The 15,482-nt window shown below is 39.2% G+C and overlaps 1 protein-coding gene across 3 annotated transcripts in view; it reads right to left on the reverse strand.

Annotated features, from left to right (window-relative positions):
• Positions 1 to 15,482, reverse strand: part of LOC116841223 — a 515,039-nt gene that overhangs the window by 43,803 nt on the left and 455,754 nt on the right. For all 3 annotated transcript variants that reach the window (XM_032808907.1, XM_032808910.1, XM_032808909.1), the window contains 5 exons: positions 13,392 to 13,670; positions 12,067 to 12,131; positions 10,696 to 10,900; positions 8,871 to 9,016; positions 8,100 to 8,228 (listed from right to left, as the gene is read on the reverse strand). In XM_032808907.1, the coding sequence (XP_032664798.1) occupies positions 8,100 to 8,228; positions 8,871 to 9,016; positions 10,696 to 10,900; positions 12,067 to 12,131; positions 13,392 to 13,670 (824 nt within the window). The remainder of the gene's footprint in view (positions 1 to 8,099; positions 8,229 to 8,870; positions 9,017 to 10,695; positions 10,901 to 12,066; positions 12,132 to 13,391; positions 13,671 to 15,482) is intronic.

Consider the following 15,482-nt stretch of genomic DNA (forward strand, 5'->3'; position numbering starts at 1 on the left):
TAACTATCTCAAAGTATAGATTTTCCCTTGTAATTTAAAAAAAAGAATAGGTTTGTACGATTTTTTTCGCAGAGTTATGTGCGTCTGATTAAGCGATTTAACAAAAATATATGAATAACTTGTAACATCGTGAAAAAAAATCGTACAAATCTGTTCTTTTTTTTTAATTGTAGGGAAAAGTTTATACTTTACGATAATTATCATGAAATTTCTGAACAAAATTTATTCCATCCTGTAGAGGATGTTAAATTGTGCAATGTTTTGGAAAAATTACGTCTTTACTTTTGGAAAGATGGCGGACAAGATAGGAACGAGAGAAGATAAAAATCTGGCAAATACTCCTTAAAGTACAAACTTTTAGGAATAAAAAAATATTTCGAGTACGATAAGATTTTCGCAATATAATGCTTACTTGAAATTATAAGGATTTTGACATGAATTTATTTATACGATTTTGTTGACGAGTGCAAACTATTAGATTAAATAATAATATGTACTCTCTCTCAAGGGGTTTAAGTTAAAACTTAAACTTATCTCTGATATCTTACATGAAAATTAACACATGACAGTCTAGATCGGAAACCATCAGCGAATACACATGACAAACAAAATCTCCTCAGAAATTTCAATTAAGTGAACAGTTGGAGGTATTTTGTACAAACAATAACATCAATTAATATCGAGAAGGCGTAATTCGCTGCAGTAGAATCTAAGAGGACGGTATCGATATCAAATTAGGTCGGATTATTGAACACGCTCGAATAATCACAGAAAAATCGTCCAAAATGGATTAAAATAACAAGCGCACCGGCGAGATGAGATAACGAGGTTCTAATTAAAGACAATCGATATCGTCTCTTCGACGGCAGCCACTTGATCGCATCCTAGTTGACAAACGACGACGGTGATTCGAATAATGATTCGTGCGGGATGTCCGTGTAAGTCGTAAAGTTCACACGAGACTCGTAGAATCGCATAAATCCCGCTCGGGCGGTCGCGGAGGATGGTGGATGATAGTGCGAGGGGCGGCGGGTGGCGAGAAGGGCGAGTTGAAGGGTGGAAAGTGAAAGATGAGGGAAAGTAAGACGAATGCCGGGCCGGCAAGAGAGAAACGAGCGATTTCGAGTCTTGCTGGAGCAAAGACGGCATCGCGGTCCTCCGCTATATTAGCAAAGTTTTATGACGTATGTAGCCGCGACGTGCCGTCGCCGGGGGAAAATGCAAGTTTCCGTTTTCCCGCCGCCCCGCCGTTCTACAGTGCAGTCCGTTGCCGCCGCCGACGTCGCCGCTACGAGCCCCATGAGGTTATGTACAAGGCGAAACGGGGGTTGAGATGACGTTAGGGACGGACCGCGGGCCGACTGCCAGAGAAACTTGCGCAAATCTGGAAATTTTGCAAAATGCTTCGTGTGAAGAGGTCCGGCTTGAGCGATTCGATGTCTCGTACTACGTACACGTCAACGTGTGTCGATTTGCGACTTTACGTTCGATTTACGTTTCTGCTTGGAGAATCAGTACAGCAGAAGACCATGATACTGCAAAAATTAAATTAGACCGCGTCGGCCGTATTTACTTTACGAAGTGAAGAGATGACACGTGGAATTAATTGTCTTCGTCGTATTAGGTCGATTGTAACAAAAATAAACCGTTTTCAAAAATCTCGAAGAATCTAAAAGATGTGAAGCAATCTTGAATCAATATTTCTATATATTTACAATCCTTATTCTAATATTCTAATGATATTAGAAGTCGACAACCCGATTGATTCAACAATCATACTTGTTTTATATTATCTACTACAGTTATATAATAGTTAGCCAACTTAGTCAAATATAATAGTCAACTATCTAATTTGTCTTTTTTGCGCCGAATTCTGGTATCAGAATATTAAAATAGGATTGTGCATAGAAATATTCATTCAAAATTATTTCATACTTTTGAGAGCTTTTAAAGTTTTTAAGGTTGGAGTTTTTTAAAAGTTGGTTTAATTTTGTTGAGAAGTGTTTTGTTTCGTACTTTTAGATTGTTTTTGTTTCCTAGAAACTTTTTTTGGAAGTCATTTAAAAGTTCATTTTTTGGTTAAAAATGAAAATTTCTCTTTGTATTTCTAAATACTTGATCTGATTTTCAGATGGATGCCGTGTTTTTTCTGGATTTATTTTCATTACCATTTCAGAACAATGAAAACAAATCCATAAAAAATGTGACATTAATTCAGAAGGCACAACGCTAAGTCAAGCATTTTATTACACTGCAAAAGTCTAAAATTGCATCTTTAAATGTTCTCGGATTTTTGAAAAAAATAATGGAATTATCCAAGTCACACCCGAACAAACCCAGCTAACGACATAATCTGAGAACCATTCAAATAACATACCGAACAAACAAAACTTTATCTTAATATCTCGAATAGCTCTCGAGTTATGAGGGAACATGGGAACAGACAAACATACATATAGAATAAACTGAAAGGACCTATTTATTTTGAAGTCGATTAAAAACAACTATCAAACAGTTCCTTACTATCGACACTTATCTTGATTTGCAACAATATCACATTACTCATAGAGTAACGTAAGTAGGCTCTATATTTAATTTTAGAAGAATATAAAAGTGCAACGCAGTGAGATTCATTCGCGATCTCGCGAATTTAATCGTTTGTCCAATTAAATCCAAAGATCGAACGATACGGCGAGGAATTAAGAGCGCACGGAATACAATTGGAAAAAGTGCAATAAGAAAGTTGAATTATCCGTCTTGCGGTCCAAACTCTCCCGAGGAAGAGAGATTCTCGGTGAGGTTGAGGGAAGAAGAAGGGGGGGGGGAGGAGAGGAAGCGTCAGGAGAAAGAGAACAGTCTTCCATCAGTGATAACGGTCATCTCGAGGCCAGTAAGTCCACTCAATTCCCTAAACTCGCCTTTCTCTTCGCGTTCGTTGCTTAGCGCGATCCACCGCGATCTCCGACGAGGCTCAATCTATTTATCTATATATCTATCGCGCACAGCCGCCCGGTCGACCATTTCGTTCGAATCGAAATTCGCTATCTCTCCCGCTGGTAATGGCAGAAACGAATTCCCGTAATCCCGTCAGACGTCCTCCGTCGGGCCGTTATTTAAAGCCATCCGACGGACATTCGATGAGCGAAGTTATCAGCCGCAAAATGACATCAGTTGCTCTCGTTCCGGAGGTTATCGGGAACACCGGCTTCCTTCGATTCAAGTGCCACGAGTGTATTGTTCAATTGTTTGAAAATTAAATACGCTCTCTCGCTACTTGATTAAGGGAATGCTGGAGTCGAAATTTTTACCGATGGTACACTGAATTCTTTTGCAAAGTTTATGTTGAATTAGCTGAACAGAGTCGCAATAAACAGTAAAATGATTTTACACGATATAAACACGTGCGAGAATGAATTGGAGTATTGCTCAATATACGACAAAAACGATATAAAATTTCAAAGTTGACATTTCGAGTGTGAATTAACCTGTTATTTAAAATAAATATATTCGTCTGATACAAAAGATCTGTAGCTTGTACTGAACGTGAGTTTGTTCATTTTTGTTTGAGCGAGTTTGCTCAACAAAATTTCAGAGAACATTGCTGTACCTTTATATCTGAATTTATAAACTTAAAAGTGTCGGATAAGTTTGCAGAAAGATTTCTATGTATGCGTGGTTACGTTCTTCGCTAAATGTAGTAAAACAAAGCAACACACGTTTACGTAATATCTATATGTGCAAAAAATAGAAAAGGTCAGCGTGATTATGTCACGATCATCCCTACGTTATCAATATTTTCGGAATTCGTCATCGACTCTAGTATCCCCTTGAGGGAAAGCTGAAAACTTTAGCGATAAAATACTGACTTTTTCTGCAAAGTTTACGTCGTATTGATAACACAGAATTGCTGTCGTATTGATTACAACAATTGCTTTGTTTTACCATATTCAACGGAAAACCTAAACATATATGTGTAAAAATCTTTCTGTAAACTTTTTCGATATTTTTAAGCTTCCAAATGCAGAAAGTAATGTTCTTCAAAATTTTTCTAGTTGGAGCATCCACACTTTCGGTATGTACAAGTTGCGGAACTTTTGGATTAGGCAAATATTACGCTGACAGTTTGAGATTTTACATTAAAAATTTTTGTTCGTTTTCGTCACATATCGAGCAATGCTCCTATTTATTTTTACATGTACTTTTATTGCGTAAAAGCATTTGCAATTCTGTGTAACCAATAGCTTCAGCATTCTTTTAAGGGGATGATCAAGCTGAAAGCTTTACCGACTGACTTTACTGTCTTTTTTTTGCAAAATCTACGTCATATTGGCTGTGCAAAATTACAAGTGCTTTTACATAATGAAAGTACATGTAAAAATAAACATTGTTTAATATGTGATGAAAAGAATTTTTAATGTAAAATTTGAAGCTGTCAGTTAGCGTAATATTTGCCTAAACGAAAAGTTCCGTAACTTGTACATACCAAAAGTGTGAATGCGCTAGACAGAAAAATTTTGAAGAACCTTTGCATCTAAATTCAGAAACTTAAGAATATCGGAAGAGTTTGCAGAAAGATTCATGCGTGGTTAGGTTAGATAATGGTAAAACATATTTACGTAAGTGCTGTATATACAAGAAATAGGAAAAGGATAGCGTAATTGTGTTAGTGACCATCTCTACGTTATCGACGTTTTTCGAGTTCGCCATCGCCTCCAGCATCCCCTTAAATGCATGCGTTTAAGCTCTCTTTAAAAAAAAAAAACTCGCTCTTTTTTTTTAGAAAAATGCTCTTTTCTCTTTGAAGAAAATTTAGCGAGGGGAGAGAGCTTAAATAATACCTTTTATAAGAGAAAATACTTTCGCGAACGCGCCAGGAATCGTTGATTTCGCGAGTTAACGCGAAACGATGATGCGTAAAAATTAATCTTTGGAATCGGCGCTATTTGCGCTTTTCCGCAAATTCAATGTACGTCCGCCGTAAGCGTGAGATGGTTCTGAAAAAATCTCGCTGGTGTTTTCTGCGCGTCTCTCAGCTCGGAGTGGCCTGCAATTTTTCGGCAATGTTATTTCACATCGATCGATTTTGACGTATCTCTTCGACACTCTGTATGTCACTAAATGCGCGCCGTTTTCTGCTCGCGGCACGCATTTCGCACAGTCATACGGGTTCCCGGGGCGATTTCCAATCTGTGATCAAGCGCCGGTCCATTTGCAACTTGATGGAGGTATTCTGGATTCAAATTGGCGTGTTGTTCCGTCCGGGCGATCCATCCTTTTTCCGTGCGAATTTTTCGACGTCGGGGGAATGCGCGATTATAAAAATCCTCCCCGCGCTGAATATACGCGAAATACGCTCGCGAGGGAAGATGAATTCATTATAGTTTTCTGATAATTATGCCGGGCACAGATATAATTATCGTCGTGATTTACTTACGAATCGGTCTGTCTGTTATTTCATCGGTAGCAAAGGAAGTTAGCGAAATAGTTGTAAAAATATTAAATTCGTCATATGACAAAGATATTCGAAATGTATGCATATTAAAATATCGGGAAAGATAAATATGAGATGGCTTATTAACTTTTAAAGCCACAAAAGTGGTTTTCCCGGCAGTCTAAAGGTTAAATATATATTAAAATATATATTAAAATATATATTTAAAAGTTTATTTTATTAATTCCTAAGTCACTATTTTAAGAAACTGTTTAAAAGTGACTTTTATAAATCTTTTTAAAGTGCCTAAAAAAAAGCCATATTAGTCCATATGGTGCTTTAAAGCATTTGCAGCGTCCAGTGGATCGTACAGGCCACTATACTGGTCTGATTGTCTAAGCAAGACTAATCATAACGCGACTACGAATACCCAATTTCTTATATATCATATATATGGTTTTATATACCCTGATTCTGACTAAAGTCGATAATATCATGAGAACCTTTCGCGGAGACTCGCTGGTACTATTAATCAGGATACACGTTTTATATGTGATCTTCTTACCCTGAGTTGCTAGCCAACTTGATTCGGGCAAGATAGTCACGTTGCAGTATGTTGGTATATTGGTTATTACAGAACAAAATATGCGGCTTACAGTATCGTTGTGGCAATAAAAGCATAGAAAAAACCCAGACAACATAATGTCTAAAATCGGAACATAAGTCTTAGAGATCATCTTTAAGATGTCTTTTAGACGATTTACGTATAAATGTCTTTAAGGCGTCTTAAAGATTACCTTTAACACGTCTTATGTCCCGATTTTAGACATGTTGTTTGGGAAGTTATCTCTATCATATGTACCGTCAACCACAGCAATTAGTTGTTCGAAAAATTATGACTTCGAAATTCTAAAAAGTAGTCCGATTCTAAAAAGTAATCCGCTCTTCCCTATCTTATCTAAGATTTCTTACCCTTACGAAATTTTCTTCTAAGCAGAAGCTTTTCTATGCAGAACAATTCGTTCAATTTTTATCGACGTCTAATCAAAATACATTTCCGATCTCTCTCGGCAACATTCTCGGCTTCTGCTATTAAAATCTAACCTTGTGTTTTAACGCGTGATAAATGCGACCTCACCATGACATATCGGATATACTTAGATCGCGACACCGTGTATGTAACTCTGCCATGAATCACGGAGTTTTAATCACCCGGCGTGTGCATTTTAAGCGAGCGCATTATGTGTCCGGGACACGCGTGAGGCCGCATTCTCGCGTGCAATAACCTGCGCGCAGGATCGATCGGCGATCCGCGCGCCTGGTCGAGATCTATCGCGGCGTAGGGTTAAATTCGGCAAGGAACGAGCAGATTAATCGCGATAGCGCCGGCCGAGCGACGCCGAGATTCTCGCCGGGGAAATTAAAACTTTCGCGAGGACCCCCGTTATCGCCCTCACCCGCACCGGCTTCCTGTCGGCCGCATGCACGCACGCACGCACGCACGCACGCACGCACGCACGCGCGCGCGTGCATCGAATCGCCGTCGTTCACGCGATCAGCTTTTCTTCAAGCCAGGGTCGTTACGAGACTTGTGAACCTCCTCTCCGCGGCTTAACCTTCTAATCGTGTTTAGGTCTTTTTCGATCCGAGCGCAAAAGTTCTCGTGATACTAAAGTATTGTTCACACGAGATCTTATGACTTTTATCATTTTGACGCATTTTATAATGTATAATGTATTTACTATGTAATATAAAAAAAAAGTACGATAAAAGTGGCGTGTTTAGAATTGTTTAAAGATTCGGATCAGGAAAGAGCCGAATGAGATTGGAAGGTTAATCAAAACTAACTTGAGAAAAAAAATATTAGAAAAATAGTAAATATTTATTTGGTTGTGATAACATATTTACTTAAATCTAAATTCTTTTACTCAAGTAGAATAAACCATTGCTTTCATCAAAAGTAAAGATTTTTTTAAAGTTTCAAGAAAATGTATATTTTTTTATTTGTGAAAAATACTTTATATTAGTATAGGTAAATATGTTTTTAGTATTCGCCGAATAAATATTTGCTATTTCTTCGATATTTTTTCTCTTAGTGTATGTACTATTGAAATTCGAGAGTGAAGCAAGTTCATTTTGAGAGACTTGCGAGCTGATCCAATAAAAAAAGATCCGAAGAATGCATAGTCTTCTAATATCACTGATGATCTTTATCTTCATATTAGCGACCCTAACTTCTATGGACATTAGCGATCACATCACCAATGTATTTTCTCTTTCTTTTACTATGTTTCACTTTTGTTTTTCTCACATCGTTCCCTCTGAATACTATGTGACAGAGAGAGCATTACTAATCTCTGTCCTTCGATCTTATTAGCCGTCCCGTAAGAGTGCGCAGTCTATTCTAGTAGCTATTCAGTCAAGTTTGACGTGCCTTTTGAAATGAAGGATAAATCTCTCACGTCGCTTGCGCGATCCTTGAGAGATCCGAGCGGAATAATCAAGATGAAGCAATAGAGAGCGCGTTATTTCCTTCGAGATCGTACGCGAATTCCGTTGCCACGGTTGCCCGTGAAAGCGCGCATTCGTCGGACTTATCTAGCCCCCGCATCGGGGCCTTCAATTTCCCCGGTGCGCTTACGAAAAGGTCCATCCGAGATTCGCTTACCTTGACGCGCAGCAGGTGCTGCAAACTCTGCGCCTGGCTGCTATTTAAAGGTGGATTGTCGGTCCCGAGTCGCACCACTGCAATCACGTTTTCTCGGGTTGCATTGTATAGAAAGAGCGTGCATACTGTCTGCAAATGGTAGAAGACGAGGTTTGACACGCGTAGATACATAGATGGACACAGAGAGAATGTGTGTGTGTGTGTGTGTGTGTGTGTTCGTCGGCGGCGCGTCACTCATCGCTGCATCAGCTGGCGTTATTAAATTCCGCGCGAGCCGATTTAGTTTTTAATCGGGGGCGCGGTTTGACGAGCCATTACGTTTCTCTCATTGACGTTTCTCATTATCGGGACTTCGCGCTCACCGATCGCCGAGACGCTGCGCATTAATTGCATTCTGGGAATTTCCCGGGACGCTTCCTCGCTGCCGTCCGTCGTTCCGTAACGAACGAACGACCGAACGAACGAACGAATGGATGAACGCCGCGCGCGAGTAACGGCGGGATGTAATAAATCCTGGAATAATCGTGATTTTAGTCCCTTTTCTGGGTCGACGGGTGCGCGAGCGAGCGGGTGAGTGAATCGGTGTGAGAACGGTTTTCAGAAATAGTCCCGAATTCTGAATTCGGACAGACTTCTCCGGCGACCTGACGGCGTCTGACACGTACGTATCCCGTGTGGTTACTCGGGGACGAGCATTTCGGAGGTGTTATTCAGCCAGTATTAACGGTTAATAGGAGTAACGGCGTGTGGCGTAGCGTCGGCGCGCCTCACCTGATTATCGACTTCCTGTTTCATGAAATTGTCGAGAGACGACACCGCGTCCAGCACGGTCAGGTTGTTGTGCTGCTTCAATAAGATCTCGTCCTTCTCGCTGTAGCCCAGGAACATGAAGACTCCGTGCGGTATACTGTATGTATCTACGCAAATCAGAGCGAATTCCGGTGTATTGTGAGGCGAGAACGAATCGCCATCCGCGAGTTATTTCATTTTATTCCACGCAATTTAAAAGGAAAGAGACAGGCAAACAGAGAGAGAGAGAGAGAGAGAGAGAGAGAGAGAGAAAGAGAAAATTATTTATCGAACGCATATCTTAAACAAAACGAAGTCGACTAATGATTAATGAGTCATTTAAATAAGTAGGGCAAGTCACTATTTTAATTTTGAATAAAATGTTCAAGACACTTCTTCCTACCAGAGGGAGTAGAATTAGCAAATTAAACGTCTTTTTTATTAATAACTATTTTGTATTAGTAATCTTATTAATTTACATTTGTACTTTGTTATTTATTGAACAATTAATCTATCTTCTTTCAAAGATTCATCTTATATTAAAAAAATTGCACAATTTGACACACTGTACAGGATGAAATTATATTTTTTTGCAAATTTCATGATTATCGTGAAATATAGACTTTTCCTTACAATTTAAGAAAGAGAACAGGTTTGTACGATTTTTTTTTGCGGAGTTAAATTGAACGACTTAACGTACGTCAAATTGAACGACTTAACAAAAATGCATAGATAACTTTGATATGCCATAACGTCGCGAAAAAAATCGTACAAACATGTTTTTTTTTAATTGCAGGGAGAAATTTATACTTTATGTTAATTATAGTAAAATTTGCGAAGAAAATTCATTCTACCCTATAGAGTGTGTCAAATTATGCAATTTTTTAGAGATGTAATACTTTTGAAAGGAAGACGGGAATGGGAGAGGATAAATTCAAAATCTGGCAAATGCACCTTAAAGTACAGACTTTATTCTTGTATAAGTAAAAACAATTTTAAAGACGATATTTTTTCGCGATATTATGCGATATTTGAAATTGTGCAAAATTTTGACATGAATTTACTTATGGGATAATTTTGTTGACGAATTCATATATTGATTAAAACGTTTGTGTGTGATATAACAAATGAGTTCTAACTCGTTACACATTAGGAAATAAATCCAAGTATAACAATGACTCGAAAGTATACATGCGGTTTTTCAGGATTCGGAGAAACACGGAGAAAAATAATTTTGCTCTTTCCAGTGAGAAATGACTTACCGATAGACGTCGAAAAGACATCGATCGGTAAGTCATTTCTCACTAGGTTTTAGCAAAATCGTCGTTACTATTACATATTCGTAGTGACATAAAAAAAATTTAGACGTAACTAATTTTACAAATTTTACAAATTATTCGTTATCATAGCAGAAATAATTTCGTTGCCAAGATAGAGAAAATTTGTTGAGTATATTTGTCCTAAGAATCACGTTAATTTGCTATTGATGCAAAATAATGTATTCTTAGCAAATTTATTTGTTATCGGAGCAAAACTTATATAAATCCATCATTGTTCTTATAGCAAAATAATTTGATTCAGCAAATTATATCCAGCAAATAGTGATTAGTACTCTTAGCAAATCTTTTTGCTGTCCATATAATAACGAAAAGATTTTGCTAGACCAGCAGAAAATTTGCTGAGCCAGCAAATTATTTTTCTCCGTGTAGAATTTTTTATTTAAAAGTACAGATAAATTCTTTGTTATGTTATATTGTGATATAACATAACAAAGAATAACAATGATGAGAAGAGTAATTCTGCTTACCGGGTGCAGGCCGCATGCATATAAAGCCGCCGCTGTAGCAAAGGCAAGGACCCCGATGCGCTTGATAGGCCGGCGCCTCGTGGTTGTAGAAGGCAAAGTCCGTCTTGCACGGCGACAAGTCGACACAGATGGTGTGACAAATGAGCGTTAGGGGCTCCTCGCATTGGCAGAGCTCTGAGCACTCGGGCTCGTCCTCGCGATAGAGCTGTGCAAGGGTAACACGTTGCAATTAATACGTTCGGTATCACTGTACATCTCAAAATACACCCGCCGTAAACGTAAAAGACCGCCACGTTTAGTTGAAATTATTTCCGGACGGAAACGATAGAAAATGATCCGTGTATGTCTGTTATCCAGTTAGGAAACAGTTAATCTTAATATTGATGTTTTCGTATCACGCGAAAATAGCGACATTGTATGTAAAATGCGAGATATTAAAAAATTCATCGTATTTAAATATTTATAAATTGTTATAAATTCTGGATTTTGAAGCAAGGAATGTATATATTTAGGATCATAATGATTGTAGTATTTTGGGTTCACGTGTAATATTTTACTGTCCAATCGAATATTGCGGAATTGGATGAAGTTATGCGTCGTTTGACCAAGCACTGTAATTAGTTTGTTCGTAAAACTCAAATTTAATACTATTTATCGTTACTACTTTTCTCCTTTCAACCAGATAATGTTAAATTGAGCTAAAATACCAAAATTGAAACACAATGAATATTTCAACTATTCTATCAAAATGCATTTAAATTTGATATTAATGGAAATATTAATAAATTTTATGTATCCTAATTATACTAATTATAGCGCTTGGTTAAGTGATGTACAACTACATTCATCTGTAAATGGAAAGATTGTGCGCATTATGTGCTTCACACAGTAAGCTACATGCAATTTCTTCTCGTCGATAAGTCCATCGAAACGCAATATTTATCTTTTAGTTTAATTTACTTGAATATTGCCGATATTCAGGAAATTAACCGTAGTGAGCATACATATATTACGATATCATTATTCTCATCGGGGTAAACGTCTCTCAGCTTGCTTGTGAGGCTGAAGAGACCTCCCGCAGACGACGTCGGGAAGGGTTAACAGAGAGAAAGAGACAGCTTCGCGACGCCAACACATCTGAGAAGAAATCGCGATCGATCCGCCCCTTTATGGTAAAATCCGCTAGTGTGCAGCAAATATCCGTTTTCCGCCGGCACCGTCGCGCTCACCCTCTCACACGACGCCCACAAAACCCTCGCCCTTCCTTTCTGTCTCGCGAGCTCTGTCGGCTCTCGAGAGCGGCGCGGCGGCGGGCGTTTTGCGTCGCGACGACGATCGCGAGAGAGACTTGGAAGATTGCGAGCGACTCACCCTTTTGGCCTTGCCCTCTCTTATGTATTGGTGACTCTGCCTCGGCTTTTGAACCACGCAGAAGCCTGCAAAGAGAGTGACGTGAGAGGCTGCCTTTTCCGCCAGATTGTTTCCCTTTATCCCTCTTTCTCTCCACCGTATCTCCCGGAGGCGATCTACCTAATTTGCTTCTCGATGCCGCCGACGAAAGAGATTAAAAATTCTCCTATCCATAAGCTTCCGACACGCGGAATTCTTAGTCGCGAAAGGGAGACTTGTATGTACTTTGGCTAGGTTAAGCTACGCGAAGACATAAGTGAAGTAATAATTAGCGAACTAGAGCCTTAACATTAGGAAAACATTTCGAAATCCCAACAACAGGCAACGATTAACACGGGATATTGTAAACTTGAACAGGAAGTATTACTGACTTTAATTTACAACGTTAGACACTTCGTCGATCTACACTACAAATCCGAGCTGAATCTCTTTTTACATGTTTCTTACCATCTCAAGTCGCGTCATTTAACATGCTCAAACGTGTAAAATTTTAATTTATACGTCATAAATGTGTTAAACGTGTGATTTAAAATCGCAAAAGATGTGTGAGAAGAATTTTAGCCAATTACACGCTTATGCGTTTAAAAATAACACACTCGGATTTGCAGTGTATTCTTAGGTAATATTCGCGTCGTTTTTTGACTAGACACATCTACAAAAAACGAATTTTTATCGTGTGTAGAATTCTGAAATTTAATACAAAATTTATTTTTTATGTTTATACTGTCAAACTAAGTCATAACACAATTATATAAAAATAAAAAAAGATAATAGCAATACAAGGTAGTTTGTGGGCAAAGTCTTCCAAATATTCTGTGACACGGATGTGAAAATAATATCGATCTGAATGGAAATAATTCGATTTTGCTGTACTCATATCGATCGCTAATTATCACTTATCATTTATTCTGTCATTCTATAATAGCGACAAGTAACAGAACGATGCTGCAAAAGGGCTACATTTATTCATATTTATCTATAAGGGAAATATATCATTCATTAAGTCGTTCATTAAAAAAGTATTTGATAAAAAATGAGATTTTTCTGTAAAAGAAAAACTGCATTTTCATAAAGTTCCCCGGGATTTTGACTATTTCAAATTTCATATTCGAGCCCAAAAAGATAGTCTGGTTGTAAACACTTTCCTTATAATTTTGACACTTTTATAGCATTGTTCTTTTGGCGCACGACGTTGAAACGCACGGCACAAGTTGAGCAGTGTGAGAACATCGAATCGATAATCGTCACGCGAGGTATTAATAATCATTAAACACGTTCGGACTCACGCGGCGGCGTCGTGGTGGTCGTGGTGGTGCTCGGAGTGGTGCTTATAGTGGTGGTCGTGATTTCCCAAGTTTCCGTGGGTTCGGTGGTCGGCCACCTCGTCACTTCCGGTATTTGATTATCTTCCACTTGTTCGACCGCCGTGGTCGCTGTCGTGCTCGCCGGTGACCTCGTCGTCGGCGCGACGGCCGTTGTCGCCGTCGTCGTCGTCGTCGTCGTCGTCGTTGTCGTGCGCGGGTGATGGTGTTTCCTGCGTGCGTGATAGTCCTTCTGCGACTCCACTGTAAACATCGACAGTACCCCCGAAACTTATCACATAAAGCGAAAATGAGCGAAGGAAAACAAAAAGAGGAGGAACAAATGCGGGGGCATTCTCAGTTTCACGACGTGATTTTCCGGTGGGATTATTTCTAAGCCACTGCTTGTACAGTAGCTCGCAAAACGGTGGTAGTCACAATGAACTTTGGAGCGTAGCTAATGGTCCAACGAGAGAAAGAATTATTCAAAAATAACTTCTCTCATCGGACCATCGACCACGCTCTGAAGTTTATTGTGTCTAAGCCGTTTCGCGACTGTATACAATAACTTATCCCCGAAACGCACTCTTTCCCACTTTGCATCGCAATAGTTATTGTTCCGCGATATTACTTCTACGAGATTATTTACGACTCTGTATCCTACACTGAAAGAAGAATTGAACCAAACCAAAATTTGGTTAAAATAGGACCAACCAAATGGTAATTATGATAATTATCATAAAATTTAATTGCCGCTATTTTGCCCCACTTTCTCAGTAATATATTTAATTAGTCATTAAACAAAGTAAGATAGCAGCAATTAAATGTTTTGGTTGTAATTATCAAACATTTGGTTCGTTCCATTTTAAGCAAATTTTGGTTTCGTCAAATCTTTTTTTCAGTGTTACAATCGCCTGGACACCGTGAAGTTCCTTTTTCCACTTTCATAACTTATAGCGTTTCACGGCACAATAATAAGCACGAAAAACTACCGACTCGACTCGTCGCCTCGGAGTAACTTCAACTTAATACTTTCTCTTTCTCTCTATCTCCCTCCCTCTATCTATCGCAGTCTCTCGCGCGACCGGGAAACGGACGTGTGGCCGCAAATAACAACCGCTAAGCAATATAAAGTGCCGAACGGAGAGCCTGTAAAATTGCAGTTGAATGTACACGTGTAGCCATCCGACGCGAAAGTATGAAAGTATCGGGAAAGTCGCCCGGTCCCGTATCGCCGGCGGTGCAGCTGCTGCGAAATATTTCAGCTACCGGGGGGGCCCCGGGGTGATTACAGTTTCAAGGGGCACCGTGCGCCTCGTCCTCTCGCGGGACATGTACGGCAATAATAGGGAACGTAAGATGCACGTAATAATATTTTACGAGCTGCAGCGACGAGCTGCAACACTTTTATTTCCGCGAGATAGATTATATTTATCAGCATTTACACGGTATAAAGCCGCGACAAAATTGCAAAGGCGGTGACCCGGATTTTCGCGTCTTTTCTTTTTACCCTCCCCTCTAAGAAAGCAGATTACGCCGGGAACTCGGCGATAATAACGCAAGACGTTGATGGATCTTCGCGCATTTTCGGCCGTTCTGCATTCATGTCCGACATGTGGTCGCGTCGTGTACGATTGAGCGACTGCCCGAGTCGAAATTTGGAATCCGCCGCTAAAACGCTCTCAGCAAATCCTTCTTCGAGTCTCCGTACGGAGGAAACGGCGAAAAGTTACGGTCTGTAGCGTCAAAGAAGCACAATAGTCTGCATAAACGCTGTACCTTGAGATTCTTTACTGGCTGGCACACAGAAAAATGTCTTGTTAACTAATGCATTTTTTTGGTTGAGCATTTCAATGCGATATTTGGTATATATAATTAGTATCAAATATAATATTAGGACCTTAACTTAGTTTCCACCCGCAAATGTTAGATGGCAATGCAAACAGTTCTAGTAGTCATTACTAACGAAACAGGTAGTTTGTGATTAATTTCGACATTTCTCGATAACATTCAGTCAGCATACACAATTATTTTCCTAAACAACAATTTCTTTTGCTTTGTGAAAAATGGAACGCG

The sequence above is a fragment of the Odontomachus brunneus genome, unplaced genomic scaffold, assembly GCF_010583005.1.
Source record: "Odontomachus brunneus isolate Ranch 3 - 2012 unplaced genomic scaffold, Obru_v1 Obru_scaffold_014, whole genome shotgun sequence".
NCBI lineage: Eukaryota > Metazoa > Arthropoda > Insecta > Hymenoptera > Formicidae > Odontomachus > Odontomachus brunneus.